This window comes from Lucilia cuprina, chromosome 3 (assembly GCF_022045245.1).
Source record: "Lucilia cuprina isolate Lc7/37 chromosome 3, ASM2204524v1, whole genome shotgun sequence".
Lineage (NCBI taxonomy): Eukaryota > Metazoa > Arthropoda > Insecta > Diptera > Calliphoridae > Lucilia > Lucilia cuprina.
In genome coordinates this window covers 1,145,609-1,161,444 of record NC_060951.1, presented here as the reverse complement: position 1 = coordinate 1,161,444, position 15,836 = coordinate 1,145,609, and the positions used below count along the sequence as shown (strand labels likewise).

Here is a 15,836-nt window from a genome sequence, read left to right as displayed (position 1 = left end):
TAGATTGCTTATTTTACCTTAAGTCAATACAAAATAATCCCCAAAAACTTACCTGTTGCTTGTTGGCTTCCTTAGACAAACCCACCAATTCAGGTGGGCCATGCAACTCTTCCTCCTTCAAACGTTCTTTGCCAAATTCTGAGGGATAAATTTTCACACTTAATACCGAGCCACCCGGTGGCAAAAAGGAACTAAATAACACCATTAAATCCACTGCTCTCACACGATCCCAATCCATGTTGCAGACCGCCAAACGTCTAGTAGACTCTTCAGTGCTTTCAGCGTCATTGGCCAATTCACCCCAAACATGATCTATATACATTTCGGGGTCCTCATCTTCTGAGGATTCATCATCCGAGGAGGAATCTGTTACTAAGCGACCCTCACCTCTGGCATAATCGATATTGGGATCTAATAAACGTTCACGCAACGTTTTAGGCACATCCTCGCCATCACTTTCCAGCGCATCGTTTTCATCTGCATCACTATCCTTCTGTGTAATGGCCTTTTCTTCCTTTTCCCTTTCGGCCAGCTCCTCCTCTTCATCCGAAGAGTCGGCCTGTGAGTTTTCTTCCTCAATTTCTTTTTCTAGTTTTTCTGCCTCTTCATCACTTTCCTCCGCACTAGAATCCAATTCATAGTACTTTTTCAAATCCTCCGCATTTGATTTGTTAACACGTCTGCCATACTTGTCCACTGTGTATTTCACTTTGAATTTATCATTTGTAAACATGCCCTGGAAGCGTTTATCAATTTTTACTTTTCTTTGCTGCTTGGGTAGACTTTTAAAGCGCGGATCGGACACCAAATGTTGAAAACGTTCATCTTGCCAAATGCCACTATTTGTAGTTGGTTTCGAGACTCCATTTTCTGGCGCCTTTTTAGAAGCTTTATTTTCAGCTATTTGTTTTTCTTTTTTTAACACTTTATCTTTAGCCATTTTGTTTGGAAATTATTTACACTTTATTAATAACTAATAATTCAATAAATTTGCACAATTTTTTGTTTAAACAATTAAGAAATTTGTGGAAAATAAAACAATATTCTAACACACGTGCGCGTTTGGGGATAAAAAAAATACAACTGGTGAAAAGAAAGATACCGGCGTCGAACAAAATATTGTAACGGCGTTACATTTTAAAACATTGGCAGTTTACAACAGGCTGTTAGGCGGATTAAATAAATTGTTTAAATTACAAAAAACGATTTAAATTTTTAAAATTTTAAAAAAAGATATTAACAAAATTTGCAGTTATTTGTAATTTAACCCAATCCTAAAAATATACTATCAGCATTAACGTTTAAATTACTGGCGACTGGTCTATGAATTATTTGTTTACATCAGCTGTTATATTAATTTGACATGTTTTTGTAAATCAGGGATGTAAAATATAAAATATTTTTAAATTGATATATAATTGTTGGAGTGTGAAGTCTAATTAGAAAAATTTTATTGTCAAATTTTAACTTTTTGATTGAAAATTTTTAGGAAAGCAGTGAATCATCATGTATTTTAATAATATTTCGTATTAATTCACAATTTGTGCAAACATTTTTAAAATTGGTATTACCAATTTTGAGCTTTACAGCTTTTTTGTGAAATCAATAATTAGAAATAGATCAAATTCTTAAAGAAATAAATAATTTTATTTATACAAATTATTAAAAATATGAAAAAATTGCGGCCGATTTTTTGGTTGTTTTACAACTTAAAGTTAGACATTTTGTGTTTTCCATCGATTTGTTTAAACGTAAGAGCATTTTTTTTAATTTTTAACCGAAATTAAGAAAATGTTAAAATTTTGTTTAATTAAAAAGACAGTCCAAAGAATTTGAACATAGATTTTTAGTTTTTTAGTAAAAATATAAATAAGCTTTAGATGATTTTTTTTATTAAAAATATTCAGATAAAGCATATTAATATTGATTTTGTTTAATTTTTATAAATTTTAAAATTTCTTAAACTTGAAAAGTTGTTAATATGTTTTTTTCTTAATATTAAAGCTTTCTGTAAAAGTATAGTTGACAACTCGGCAGCCATTTCCCTCGGTTTACCGTTATTGCGCCATTTTAACGTTTACTAACATTGACTCTTCTCACAGTGTTGGTAAACGTTAAAATAATAAACTTATCAAATTTCCTAGAAATTCTTATGTTCTACATACATATAAACCAAACAACTTAATTATTATTATAGATTGATGAATTTAAACATAAGTTTAATTCATCCTTTTAACATTTGGAACCATTTAAACAACAAATTTAGCAATTGTTTAAAAACGTCAAATTTCCTATAGGGTTTAACAATTTGATAATTTTTCCACAGCTGTTTCAGTTAACCTCAATTTTTAGTAACAGACGGGTGGTGTTTTAGTGTTTGGTTGAAATTTAGTTTTGTTTTATTAATATATTTAATAAAACTTTAAAAATTAGTGAATAAATTTATTGAAAAGTATGTATAAAATAGTGAAACAGTGTTGTAATATAAAAAATTATTCAAAATATGTGTTAAAAAAGAAATATTCTACGACACCGGTTGGCGTCCCTGCAGGTTGAGTGAAAATTTTATAAACAATTGTTTTATTTAGTTTAATATTGTAAAATTCCTTGATTTTAGTTAACAAAGTGTCTTTTGATGACTTTGTGCTGCAGCGCCAGCAAGAGGCTACTCGAAGTGTGGTCGTGCAAGTCAGTTCGGAAAAATCGTTTCCTGAGTTATACAACTATTGCAGCGCCTTTGGTAATATAGTGGGTGCTCATCATTATTGTGTAAGGCATGATGATGTCCAACATTATATACTGTTGGAGTATGAAAATCCACAACAGGCTTCCGAAGCCATAGATTCCTCGGCATACAATGAGGAATTGATTGGAGTGCCTGCCCGTTCACCTTTTTTGTGGTTCAGAGCCTCCGGCAAGAAGGGTTTAAAATGTAAACCTTTAGAGGAAAGTGCAAAATGTAATTTAAATGTGTTGGATGGCAATAATATAGTGGAATTGACAGATTTGAATGCCACCTTAAAGGAATGCCCACACATAGAGCAACAAATGTACGAATTGTATAATGGCACTAAACTTAATGATTTGGGCATACGTTTAAGATTCCTCGCGGCCTATCAAGTGCAACAATCTATAGTGGGTATGTTTCCTTTGGCCAATGCTTTGCCTTTTGGTTCCTCTGTCAATGGTTTTGGCAAAATGGGCTGTGATTTAGATTTAATTTTACGCTTGGATCAGGAGTGCAAAGGTCCCGAAGCTAAAAAGCGCCCTGAATCACGTTTAGTCTTTCATACCAAAGAGAATCTAACCAATGGTCGTTCCCAGACGCAAAGACAAATGGAAAGTATAGGTGATATGTTGCAACTATTTCTACCGGGTGTGTGTCATGTAAGACGCATTCTGCAGGCCAGAGTACCCATTATTAAATATCATCATGAGCATTTAAATTTGGAAATAGATTTGTCTATGAGTAATCTGTAAGTACCAATTTATAATTTTTTTCTCATTTATTCATTTATAATTCATTTTGAAGGGGGAATTTTAAAGAAACATTTAAGAAATTGTTGTCAAAAGGATTAATAATAGAAATATTTTGAAACAGTTTGAAGAAAATTGATATATAGTTTGTTCTAGTGGTCGATTCATAGATTTTAGCCAAAAGCAATAAGAATGTGTAGAAGTTTTTGTTAAACAAGATTGATTAAATTCGATTATTATATAGGTATAAACATCTGAGATGAAGATACTTAGAAGTAGAAGTTACTTTCTAGACCTTGAAGCATATGCTAACTATTTTTCTTAATTTTTGCTACATTTCTATAATTTAAAACAAAATTTCTTTTTCGTTTTTGTAATTCTTCTCTTTACCAGAAGAATTTACAAAAATATGTTTTTTTAATAAATTTATTCAAAAAAAATGGTGTTATTTTTAAAACTTAATTAAATTATTTGTATAAATTACTTCATTTTTAACATTAAATACAAAACTTAAATAGAAATGATATTTGTAAAAAGAAGTTCATTCGGCATTTTATGGCTTTTTGTTTGTGTTTGTGCAATTGTATATAAACGGCTTAAAATTAAAATGAATGTGTATTTTAAATTTTGAAAAGAGAGCGTATTTCTGCTACTGCATCTTTTAATGTCTATAAGCACGAGCTTCATCCTCTTCCTTTTTGACGGCTTGCACCAAAACCAAACTCATAACAGCACAGATAACATTAAGCAAACCCAAGGCCAAAGCTAAAGCCACAATCCAAGAAGTTTTGGCCTCAAAGAACCAAGTCAAAGCATCCACACAACCTATAAAGAAAGCATTACCACTAACGGTGTCACGACAAGAAGTGGGTAAAGGTTGACGTAGATCCAAATAATCCCAAGGTCCAGTGGCACCACAGCAACCAATGTTTTCTTGTATCATATTGAGTACATACGAAGAATAGGAATATTCCGAGGTACTAACAAAACGTTTAATGCTAACAGTTAGCAAAGGTTGTAGACTAGAGTGTACTGTACTGTATTGCAGCAATAGGGCGGCACCTATGGTGGATACTATAAAACCAAATACCTGAGTGCCTATGAACACAAACAGAGCCAGGGTATTTTCCATAAGAGCACTTAAACAACCCAAAAATGATACTGCCATTAAGATAATACTAGTGGCTATTAAAATGTAAACACCTATATAGAATGCTTGAGCCTCTAATATGCGCAGCCATTCATTGAATCCAGGTTCAGCTCTTAGCCAGACGGTGAGAGCAAACAGTGAAGTAGCTATCATCCAGGCTACTATATTGAAACAGAAGAGGGTGTATTTAATACAACCGATTTGTTTTTCTAAAGTGTTTTCGGCTGCCATTTTTAAGCTGGAAATTAAAGAAAAGTTATTGAAGTTAGAAAATTGGTTTGAAATGAAGTATGAAATGTTGTCAAGCAATAAAATTGTTAGAAAAATATGAGCAGAAAGAAGTTTTTTATATATTTTCTCAGTGAACTTTAACCTTTAACTTTTTTCAGTTTTTAAATATTTTTGAAAACATTTTTTACTGATTTTTTTAAGAATTTTTTATTAAAAAATATTGAATTTTTTTGGTTTGAGTTTTTTATGTAAAGAAGTTTTTTATTTTAGCAAAAAATTTTAAAAATATTTTATCTAAACAAATCTTTAGATTTATTTTATAACAAAACTAAGAGTTCAGCTAAAGTTTAACTTTCAGTTATAGAAATATTGAAATTCTCTCTCTCTTTTTTTTGCTCTTTTACAACTGCCTCAATATAGAATCAATTACAATGTTTTAATCACACCCGTTTATTTTTTATAACAAGTCTTTTAAGTATTTTATTATTATTTTTAATTTCTGCTGAATTATATTTGATTCATTATTTTATTTATTTTTTTATTATAAAATTTTTGTCACAAAACTTTTGGTTGTATAAAGTTTTTCTTTTTTTATTGTTTTTTTTTTAACGTTATCAGCAAAATATTTGTTCATTTAGCAAATAAAAGTATGTTATCAGTAAAACAACCTGTTCCAAATGATGATTAATACATTACAAGAAGAATGGTGCAACCACTTTTTATTAGATAAAGTTTTTTTTTTTGTTAAAATTATCTATAATTTTCATGTAGAAATCATTGTTTTAGTAAGAATTATTTTTAAAATTAAAGAAAACGGAAGAAAGTTTTAATGAGATTTTTAATTTTCAACTGATGAAAAGTCCGTTAGTAATTTGCTAAATGTTGAATGTTAAGTTTTCAATATGTCTCTCGATACTTTACAAACTTAAATGTGAATAACAGAGATCTTTATATTTAGAAAGAAATATTTACTTTTCTTTCCAAATTCCTTAAAGATCTAGATATTAATAGAGTTTATCAAAAGCTTTCTTTTTGATCTCACAGTTTTATTTTGTAATTTTGTTTAAAATTTTAAATGTTTTTTATAATTGTTGGAACTTTTATAAAATTCTTTTTAATATTTTATTAGAAAACTTTTAAACTTTAAAGTCCTTACAAAAAGTTTATATTTATTAGATGTTCTTAACAATTTTCTCTTGAAGTCTTTTTAATTTATTACAGAGTCTTCGAAATTGCTTAACTTTTTATTATATTTCTTTTTCATTTATGGCTTCTATTAAATTCTTTTAATTTTTTTCATATTTTTCACCTTTTTTTTTTTGTAAAAGTTTTTAATTTAATTTTTTTCTTAAAAGATTTTCAATTAAATTTTGTCCGCACTCCGCTTTCTATGTTGCTTTTCGTTGATAAATTTTCGTTCGTTTTTTCGTAACTGTAGTATTTTTCTTGTTTAATTTTGTTTTTTCAAAGTTATTCACTTAGAGTTAACCCATTTGATGATGGCATTGTAGGTCTTTGTGTTTAGGAATTCATACAATACAAAAGCTTTACATTTCAATCGTAATAAATGATAAGATAAGATATGTAGAGCTCACGAAATACAAAAAAAAACTGATAAGATAATATAGAAATTATTGCTAAATTATTTTCATTGAAATTGCTGTAATACAAAAATATATACAACAGAACAGGTAGACTATACACCTGCTGCTGGTGGAAAAACAAAAGTAAAATTACAAAAAATACAGACCAAAATATTACATTAATATGTCAGACCCTTTTTCTTTAACAAATTATTGAAATATTATTTATTTTGTTAAGATCTTAATAATTTATAGTTGATTAGTCAATTATACTGTTACTCATATCCGGAATTTCTTCGGAAGTTTATGATTTTCAAAATATGTGTTAAAGTAAATATAAATATTGTTAAAAAGTAAACAATTAGTACATTTAAGACTAACTGGACCTTGTTAATGTTTTTAAGAAGAACTGTATTACGCTCTTAAGAAATAGAGATCGTTATAAAGAATTTTTATGCTAGCAGAGAATTGATAATGAGATGTTCTCTTAAATACTGAAGATTCTAAACACTAAGCTACAAAATCTTAGAAATGTTAGAAAATTTTCATAATTTGAATTTGGAACGCGGAACCCACAAAACACTTTAAGAAGAATTTGACATAAATCAACAACAAGGGATTTTTTTGAGATAGAGTTAATATACATCTACTTGAGATCAACATTAAAGTACTTTTTTAAGATGAAGTTGATATAAATCAACTTCAAATTAACATGGAACTCTTTAAGAAGAATTTGACATAAATCAATAACAAGGGACTTTTCAAGATACAGATACATCTACTTGAGATCAACATTAAAGGACTTTTTTAAGATGGAGTTTATATAAATCGACTTCAATTAAACATCACTTAAAAACTTTAAGATCTATTGGAGACATATACAGTTATAAAAACATAAAAGACCATAAACTGTTTATATTTAAGTCAACTTCTTTGGAATTAAAAGCATTAATGACTTCTTAGAATGGAGTTGAAGATTGCATAGGATCACTCGCAGAAAGCTACTTTTGTTTAATCCTTAGATAAACAAGATCTTCTTAATAATAAAGACAATAAATCGACTAACATCAGGATAATTACTTTGAATTTAAAACAAAACATATGACAACAATATTAATTGGAAAAGGAATAAATCTCTTTCTTCGATCACGGAAACTGACAATTCACAATCTTTTAATACAAGTGACAACAATCAACTTTTTTTTAACAATGATGAGTATAATTCGGTTAACAACTACAAATTTACACCAAAGGACTTCTCAAGTTTGATTTGAAATAAACCGCGATCTTAACTTTAAATAGAAACTAAAAAAGATATTTTATTGACAATCTTTATACAAGGCAAATCTTAACTTTAAATAGAAACTAAAAAAGATATTTTATTGACAATCTTTATACAAGGCAAATGAGGATCACTTCTGATATTTAGATATCTAATTACATTTTCTTGGACTTTTTTCGATCACCAAAGCAGCAGAATTCAATGCAAGTGTCAACAATGAAGAATTTTTTAAAATTATTACTAAAATTCATATAATAACTACAAATCTGGACTGAAGAACTTCTCAAGTATAATTTGAAAGAATCCGCGATCTTTACTTCAAATGGAAACTAAAGAAATACTTTATTGACTTGCATAGCAAATGAGGATCACTTCTGATATTTAGATTTCAAACTTAAACTTCACAAAGGACCCAAGTGTGCATCTTTACAAGATTAATGCCTAAACTTAAACTTTTTTTGAACACAAGGCAGACAAGATCACGTATCTTTCAATAGATGACTACAATTGGATTTAAATTGGGAGAATAACTACAAATCTGGACCAAAGGACTTCTCAATTTAGATTTGAAATAATCCGCGATCTTCACTTTATATCAAATACATTTTCCGGAACTTTTTTCGATCACGAAATTAGCAAGATCACGATCATTCAGTACAAATGACAGCAATCAAGAATATTCAAAAATAAAGACTATAATTTGACTTGAATTCGGATATCAATTAGAAATCTGGACCTAGGGGTTTTTAAAATTATATTTGAAACAGTCAAACTAAAGATATTTTATTTAGAATCACATCGAATAGGAAATGATTATCACTTCAGATATTAATTCATAAAGTACATTTTCTCAAACTATTTAACAATCACTGTAACTGGCAGGAATTCGATATTTCACCACATTCGTATAACAACTACAAATTTGAAACAAAAGACATCTGAGATTAAAGTTATAACAATTCGCGATTTATTCTAAAAATAAAAAATTTAAATGATTTAATTAGGATCAATATAAAATAGCTTATTGAGGATCACAGGGCAGTAGAAAATGGAGATCAATTATACTTAAAAACGTATAAATCAATATTAGACAACTACATTTGATACAATCAAGGAGCCAAAAACTTTTCCTAATCAGGGTAGTGCTGACAAGATCACCAAACATTCAACACATATCCCAATTAATATATTATTAGAAAAATTACCACAAATCTAGAACAATTTAATAAACACTCAAGATCAGTCAACAATTTTACTACAATGAAGATCAAACACAATCACCAATCACATGCAAATCATCATCAATGTTTAAAATTCATCCTAGAATCCAGAATTGGCATCTCATCTTCAAATCTATTGCAAAAATAAAAAAGAAAATTAAATAATTATTAATCTTTTAAACTTATCAATTTCAGTTCAGGTTTTTATATGTCGGAACTTCTCTATATGTTTGGTGAATTTGATGAACGCGTTAAACCCTTAACTTTCTGCATACGTCGTTGGGCTAGCTGCTGCGGTCTAACCAATCCCTCTCCTGGACGTTGGATTTCTAATTTCTCTTTAACCTGTCTAGTTATATTCTTTCTACAACAAACCAAACAACCAGTATTACCCGCCATTAATACCCTTATCAAATCAGCCACACAAGACGACATACGCATAACTGAGGATGGTATAAATTGCACATTTGCGCGTGATTTTCAATCGTTGGGTTTTCGCAGTAATAATACTAGTAAAACTAGTGAATTGCTCTTACAATTCTTTGAGTTCTATTCACAATTTGACTTTCAAAATAAAGCCATTTCCCTAAATGAGGGAAGAGCCATAGCGAAACCAGATCATTCGGCCTTGTATATAGTAAATCCCTTGGAACAGCTGTTAAATGTGAGTAAAAATGTTAGTTTGGAGGAATGTGAACGTTTACGCATAGAAGTGCGTAATGCCGCCTGGGTTTTGGAATCCGAAGTAGAGAATCAAAATGGAGAAATAAACAAATCACAAGAACCTTGGGGTCTGTTAAACTTATTTAAAAGCCCCGAAAAGACCATCATAAGACCGAATATGTTTTTCAAACCACGCATTTTAGAAGTTAGTGATTTATTTGATAAAACAGAAACCACGCCCTCTACGCCCCCCGGCAATTCTGTTACCTCTACCTCAATGGGTTTGAAAAATAATCAAGTTAAGCAACAGCTAGAAAATATTAAGTCCAATGCACGACAGGATTTAAAGCAAATGCGTTTGAGTGGTTCGGTTCCTTCGAATGCGACGAAATCTGCTAAAAGCTCTAAAAGAAGTAGATGAAAGGATATGGAATTTATTTTAAGTATGTAGTTTGGACTGACTGCCTGCCCTTGTTGGACTCTTAACTAGTAATTAAAATTTGTTTGTTATTTTAGTTATATAAGTTTTACAAATTATCCTTAAAAAAAAAACAAATATACGGTTAAGTAATTATGTTGTTTTAATTATTTTATGCAAAAAAGAATGAAAAAAGTAAAGGAAACACAGGAAATACTTACTTTAAGGACTAATAAATTAAAGCTTATTTATAACAAGTTGCAAAAAAATATGTTTGTTTAAGGATTTTTAGTTAAAAAGAAAGTTTTAAAGTTGTTTTAACATAAACAAATTCATTATTTTTTCTACGTTTTTTTTTAAATCTTTTTGATAAGAAGTAAATGAAAATTTGTATGTTTGTCTAAGGATTTTTTTGGTTAAAAAGAAAGCTTTTTAACATTAGGAAAGCATTTTCTTATAAGAAATTCATTCTTTGTTTGTATGAAACTTTTGTAACAGAAAAAAGTGTTCAATATTTCTTAAAAAGGCTTGTTTTGAAAAAAGCTCATTCATATAGAAAAGCTTTTTCTGAAAAAAGCTTTTTCTTATATAAAAAGCTTTTGTTGAAAAAGCTCTTTCGTATATAAAAAAGCTTTTGCTGAAAAAAGCTCTTTCGTATATTAAAAAGCTTTTGCTGAAAAAAACCTTTTCAATAGGAAGTAATTGAAAATTTATATGCTTGTCTAAGGATTTTTTAGTTAAAAAGAAAGCTTTAGAGTTGTTTTAACAATAAGAAAGTTTATAAGAAACTTTTGTAATAGAAAAAGAGTGTAGTGTTAAACATTTCTTAAAAAAGTTATTTCAAAATGATTTTTCTGAAAAAAGCTTTTTTTAAAAAGATTCTTATAAAGAAAAGCTTTTTTCTTAAAAAAAAGGTCTTAATATAAAAAAGCTTTTTCTAAAAATATTTTTATAAAGAAGGGCTTTTCCGAAAAATGGTAATTTTTTTCTAAAAAAAGTTTTTCAGAAAAACTTTTCTGGAAAAAAACTTTTTCTAAAAAAGGCTCTTGTAAAGAAAATTTTTTTTCTGAAAAAAAAAACTATTTAATATAGAAAAGCTCTTTAACACGTTCTTTTATAGAGAAAAGCTTTTCTGAAAAATGCTCATACATATAAAAAAGCTTTTTCTGAAAAAAAAAACTTTTTCTAAAAAAGCTCTTTAACACGTTATTTTATAGAGAAAAGCTTTTCTGAAAAATGCTCATACATATAAAAAAGCTTTTACTGAAAAAAAGCTCTTTTAAAAAAGCTTTTTCTGATAAAAAAACCTCTTTCATACAAAAAAAAAGCTTTTTCAAAAAAGTCTTCTTAAAAGAAGTTTTTTCATATAAACTTTGTTAGTTCTCTTAGTGTTGAACCATAGCCGAACAGTTTGTAGATAATTGCTTTGATTTGAACATTTTACCCCCAAAAGTTTTGTGACAAAAATTAAGTTTTATTTGTTGCATATATATAGTTTTTATATTTATTTATCAATTAATTTATATTTACACTTTCTTTAAGTATTAGTTAATTTGTTTATTTTCATTTCTTTTTACGAACTCAATTTAAATTTACATGAAACTTACTAAGAATTTTAACCATTACGACAAGACTTATCAGTATTATTACTAAATTAGTTAATAACTTTTTTTCTTCACTTAAATGTTTACAAATTTCTTTTAGTTGTTAAAAAAAAAAGAGATAGATTTTATTTTATTAGTTTTATTATTATAGAAAGGCATTGTTAGTAAAGAGCTTTAGACTTAAACTAAAACCCTTTATTATGTTAAATCTCTTTGTTTTTTTTCTGTTGTTTTTGTTAACAATATTATTATTAGTAACTTATAATATCTATATAATAATGATTAATATGTATTACACTGTTATTAGTTTATATGCTTTTAATGGTTTATTTGTGGGTTTTAAATAATTTTGCAATTTTATTTTGTTTTAAACACTTTATATGGTTTAATTTACAACATAATTATTAAAGAAAGAATTAGTAAAAGTTTTTAGAACATTTTATAAAAGAATTTTAAAAATTTCCAAAATCTTAATATGAATTTCAATCATTTCTTTAACTCAGTCTTAAGATTTTAAAGAAATTTAAAAAAAAAAATTAATTTTTTTTAAATTTATAAAAATTAGTTAAAATCTTAATAATTTGCACAAAATTTAAGCTTTTTGTTCAAAATTAGTTTAAGCTTTAAACGGAAGGATTTATTTTAAGACACTTGTCTTATATTTCTAAAGAACTTGTTCAATTTTGTGTGAATTTTTTTTTAAAGCAAAATTAGTTTAAAAAAAACTTTAGATTTTATAATTTATATAACGTTATTAGCAGCTAATTATTATAATTTAAGTATTAATGCTTAAAGAAATTATATAAAGAATTTACAAGCTACTAACAGAGTCACATTTATACAAAAATTTTATTTAATTGTTTTGCAATTATTTTCACGTTTGTTTTTTCTTATGCCACAACGATTTATTATTAAGATCAAAATATTAATTGCTTCTTTTCACTAAATCACATCTCCATCTCTTAAGCCACCACAATTGTTGTTGTTTTTCTTTTTTATTTTTCTTGCCAAATATGTATTTCCACATAAATAATTTTGATTTTACACACAATTGTTTCTTTTAATTTAAATTAAATATATATATAAAAAATAAGTTAAAATATTTAACTTAGTTTGTGCTAAAAACATGAGTTAATTTCAGCTTGATTTAAATATTAATTAAAATCTTATTTTTAAAAATAAGATTTATAAAAAAATATTTTTTTCATAATTCCTTCAAAAAAAACCTAATTTTTTATGGTTTTGTTTAAAATTTAAATGAAAATGTATAGTTTTTGTTACATGTATATGCTGTTGAATTTATTAATGTTTTTGTTTTTAAATAGTTAATGAATTGTTTGTTTCTTCTAGCAAAAAAAAAAAATTAAATAACTTAATTTTAAAAAGAAAAATATTTTATGATTTACAAGTTTTGTTTGATTTTGTTGTTGTTATTATTGTTTTTCTACGTTTACTAAGTATCTCATCTAAACCATAGTTTTAAACGTAAAGCATCGACACCATTTAAATAGTAACGGAATAAACGTTTATCTCTTACAAAACCCAAATTTTCATATAAACGCAAAGCAGGCAAATTGCTCATTTCTGTTTCCAAAACAACTTCATCGGCTTTGTCGGCTAACATGGCCTGAAAAAGAGGGAGAGAGAGAGAAAAGATTAGGTTCCAAACTTGATTCCAATTCTGCTTAAAATAGATAAGATTAAGTTTATATTTGTTGTTGATTTTAATATGTTATTAGGTATTTTAGGGATTATCAGGAAATAAAACTAGTCCAAGAGGTGATGCATTCAATTTTGATAGAATTTACTTTAGAATTTGATCTTAAATTCTTTAGATGTTTACATATATAGCTAATGTTCTGAACATGACTTTCTAAAGACAAAGAAAGCTTAACTTGTACATTAGCTAGTTTTAAACCTAGCCTTTTGCTAGTTTTACACCATTTCCTACATTTTTAAAACAATTTTCTTTCAAAACGAATCAATCCTGCATTCACCAGATTGAACCACGTATTCCCCAAATAACACTTATAAAACCTAGTTCAATTTTTTCTTTTTATTTCAACGTTTACTACCTCTATGGCTTTTTGCACTAATGTAGTGCCAATTTTAAGTTTCCTATATTCTTTGCGCACAGCCAACATGGCTATATAGCCACGCCTCACATTCATGTACATATCCAGCTTGCACACAATAGCACCCACATACTCATTGCCATGGGCAGCCAAAAAACATAATTTTGGCCAATTGTATATGAAATAGCGATAAGTATAGATTGAGTAAGGCTCGGATAGTTCAGCTTGTATCAAACGCATAATATCCTAAAACATAAAAGGGGAATTAATCAGTTTATATACTTATTTTCATAAATTTATAATCAGGCTTACATGCATTTGTAATTCAGACTCATATTCCTTGTACTCAATATGAACATTTGTCAAGTCCAATTCAGGACTTTTACTTAAAGCTACAGGCTCTACAGCGTTTGCTTGCGTTTCATTTTCTGCTTCTTGTTTCTCCTTCTTAGGCTGTGGTTCTAAACTTTCTGCTTTCGTTTTTTCATTAGTATTGTTGCTAGGTGTGCTTTTAGCTTGGTTGCTATTGTTGGCGGCGACGACGGCGGTCATGGCAGTATTAAGTTTTGTTTCGTTTGTTAAAATTTGTTGTGGCTCCTGATGGCTAAAACCATTTGTTACCATTTCAGGGCAGTGTCCGTTCTCCAGTTGTGTTTCTTTATCTTCTAGAGAATTGTTTAATTTTTTATTATTAGGTTTTCGTTTTGATTTCTTATTCACTGCCTGTTGTTGTGGACAAGAGTTTTCACCATTTGGCATTGACGTAGACTCCTCCATATGATGGCCATTTAAAGCAGGTTGTTGCAGTTTATCATTTGTTGTAGTAGTGGGAGGGCAGGCTTTAGATTTTTTTAAATTTTCTGTCATAAGGCCATTGACCTTGTTGTTGCTACTACTACTACTGCTACAACTATTATTAGTGTTGTTGTCGTTGCCTATATGCAGCTGTTGCTTCAATTGATCTGTTAGACCATTTTCCATTAACACCCCCTCAATTGGCTGCTGTTCTTGTTCCTCGTTAGACCTTGTTGTCACCACCACCACCGCTGCTGTATTTGACTCATTTTTGGAGCTTTTCTTTTTATTTTTAGATTTTTTCTTTGATTGATTTTGTTGTTGTTGTTGCTGCTGTTGTGTTTGCATTTGGCTCCCCAAAGAGCCTTTTATTTGTTCCATTGCACTTGTTTTAAATTTTATATATTATAATTTTATGTTTTTGTTTACTTTTTAAAAAAATACCAAATATTTAAAATATTTTCCTATTTTCTTACAAAAAGAAAAGGTTTTCTTTTTCGTTTTTATTCTTTCTTCCTTGATTTTTTTTTCTTCTTGCTCTCTGCTTTTACTGTAACGAGAAGAAAAAAAATGAATTCAATGACAGACATCGAAACACACTTTTGTTCAAAATTCCTAAATTTTGTTAAAATTTATCAAAAATAACTAATTATTTTATCGACACATACGTTTTACCCACTTTTCTGTTTACTTTTCAAACATTTTTCACAAAATTATTTAATTTAAATAGATTTTTCCTTAACAATTCAATAAGATTTTTCCTCCTAGATGAAGTTCTTTTTTTCACAATGATTTTGCAGTGACATTTATTTTATCTATCAATTGAAATGCAACCCTGTAGAACATATGTAATGTTACGGCTGTTTAGCGAGTTGCCAGAATGCAATTTCAAAATAAAAGCGCTTAATTGGAATTTGAATTAAAAAAATTCAATTTATTTTATTTTTTTTTTCATTAAAAAAACATTTTTAAATTTCCATTTTAATTTTAAAACTCGAAATTTACATTAAAATTCAAGGATGATTTATTAAAATAAGATTTTTTTATAAAAATTAGACTTTTTATAAAAGTTAGATATTTTACTTAAATTTGATTTGAAAAGTTTTTATTAAAATCCTATTTTTTTACTAAATTTAGATGCTTTTACAAATTTTTTTTTTTTTTGCTAAAATTAGATTTTTTCAAACTTTTCTAACAATTAAGAGTTTTTATTAAAATCATATTTTTTTGCTAAAATCCGATTTGTAAAAAAACATTTTTACAAAAAGAAAAACTTTTTTCAAAAAATAAAAAAACATTTTTACATAATATAAAAAAAATTTAGAAAACATAAACAAA

General features: G+C 27.8%; 4 protein-coding genes across 9 annotated transcripts in view; 1 reads left to right on the top strand and 3 right to left on the bottom strand.

Annotated features, from left to right (window-relative positions):
* Positions 1-1,077, bottom strand: part of LOC111691053 (ESF1 homolog) — a 124,507-nt gene extending 123,430 nt beyond the window's left edge. For both annotated transcript variants that reach the window (XR_006940183.1, XM_023453675.2), the window contains exon 1: positions 53-1,077. Coding sequence is in view for 1 of the 2 variants with exons in the window: in XM_023453675.2 (XP_023309443.2) it covers positions 53-940 (888 nt within the window). In the remaining variant the exon portion in view is untranslated. The remainder of the gene's footprint in view (positions 1-52) is intronic.
* Positions 1,078-2,349: 1,272 nt separating this feature from the next.
* LOC111691042 (poly(A) RNA polymerase, mitochondrial) lies at positions 2,350-10,284 on the top strand. The gene is made up of 3 exons (XM_023453662.2): positions 2,350-2,551; positions 2,618-3,476; positions 9,139-10,284. The coding sequence occupies exons 1-3, from the start codon at positions 2,455-2,457 to the stop codon at positions 10,025-10,027; spliced, it is 1,845 nt and encodes a 614-aa protein (XP_023309430.2). The 5' UTR covers positions 2,350-2,454; the 3' UTR covers positions 10,028-10,284.
* On the bottom strand, positions 3,839-6,445 carry LOC111691043 (tetraspanin-2A). 5 transcript variants are annotated; one of them, XM_046946417.1, is made up of 2 exons: positions 6,168-6,445; positions 3,839-4,865 (listed from the first exon to the last, which is right to left on the bottom strand). In XM_046946417.1, the coding sequence occupies exon 2, from the start codon at positions 4,856-4,858 to the stop codon at positions 4,139-4,141; it is 720 nt and encodes a 239-aa protein (XP_046802373.1). In that variant the 5' UTR covers positions 4,859-4,865; positions 6,168-6,445; the 3' UTR covers positions 3,839-4,138. The 5 variants fall into 5 exon arrangements, with proteins under 5 accessions (XP_046802373.1, XP_046802374.1, XP_046802372.1 ...); XM_046946418.1 differs by having other exon boundaries at positions 3,839-4,867; positions 6,173-6,445; XM_046946416.1 differs by lacking the exon at positions 6,168-6,445 and adding an exon at positions 6,100-6,142.
* A 1,282-nt stretch (positions 10,285-11,566) lies between the features above and the next one.
* On the bottom strand, positions 11,567-15,303 carry LOC111691063 (N-alpha-acetyltransferase 30A). The gene is made up of 4 exons (XM_046946851.1): positions 15,167-15,303; positions 14,016-15,048; positions 13,704-13,949; positions 11,567-13,255 (listed from the first exon to the last, which is right to left on the bottom strand). Exons 2-4 carry the CDS (start codon positions 14,877-14,879, stop codon positions 13,091-13,093), a joined length of 1,275 nt encoding a protein of 424 aa, XP_046802807.1. The 5' UTR covers positions 14,880-15,048; positions 15,167-15,303; the 3' UTR covers positions 11,567-13,090.
* Positions 15,304-15,836: the final 533 nt, after the last annotated feature.

Excerpts from the sequence above, each read along its gene's own strand:
- LOC111691042 (XM_023453662.2), top strand. The coding sequence starts at position 2,455 with ATGTATAAAATAGTGAAACAGTGTTGTAATATAAAAAATTATTCAAAA. Across the intron at positions 2,552-2,617 it reads ACCGGTTGGCGTCCCTGCAG|TTAACAAAGTGTCTTTTGAT; the intron begins GTTGAGTGAAAA and ends CCTTGATTTTAG. Across the intron at positions 3,477-9,138 it reads GATTTGTCTATGAGTAATCT|TTCAGGTTTTTATATGTCGG; the intron begins GTAAGTACCAAT and ends TATCAATTTCAG.
- LOC111691043 (XM_046946416.1), bottom strand. The coding sequence starts at position 6,122 with ATGAAAAAGAAATATAATAAAAA. Across the intron at positions 4,866-6,099 it reads AAAAAGAAATATAATAAAAA|CTTAAAAATGGCAGCCGAAA; the intron begins GTTAAGCAATTT and ends TTTAATTTCCAG.
- LOC111691063 (XM_046946851.1), bottom strand. The coding sequence starts at position 14,879 with ATGGAACAAATAAAAGGCTCTTTGGGGAGCCAAATGCAAACACAACAG. Across the intron at positions 13,950-14,015 it reads AGTCTGAATTACAAATGCAT|GATATTATGCGTTTGATACA; the intron begins GTAAGCCTGATT and ends TTTATGTTTTAG. Across the intron at positions 13,256-13,703 it reads TAGTGCAAAAAGCCATAGAG|GCCATGTTAGCCGACAAAGC; the intron begins GTAGTAAACGTT and ends CCTCTTTTTCAG.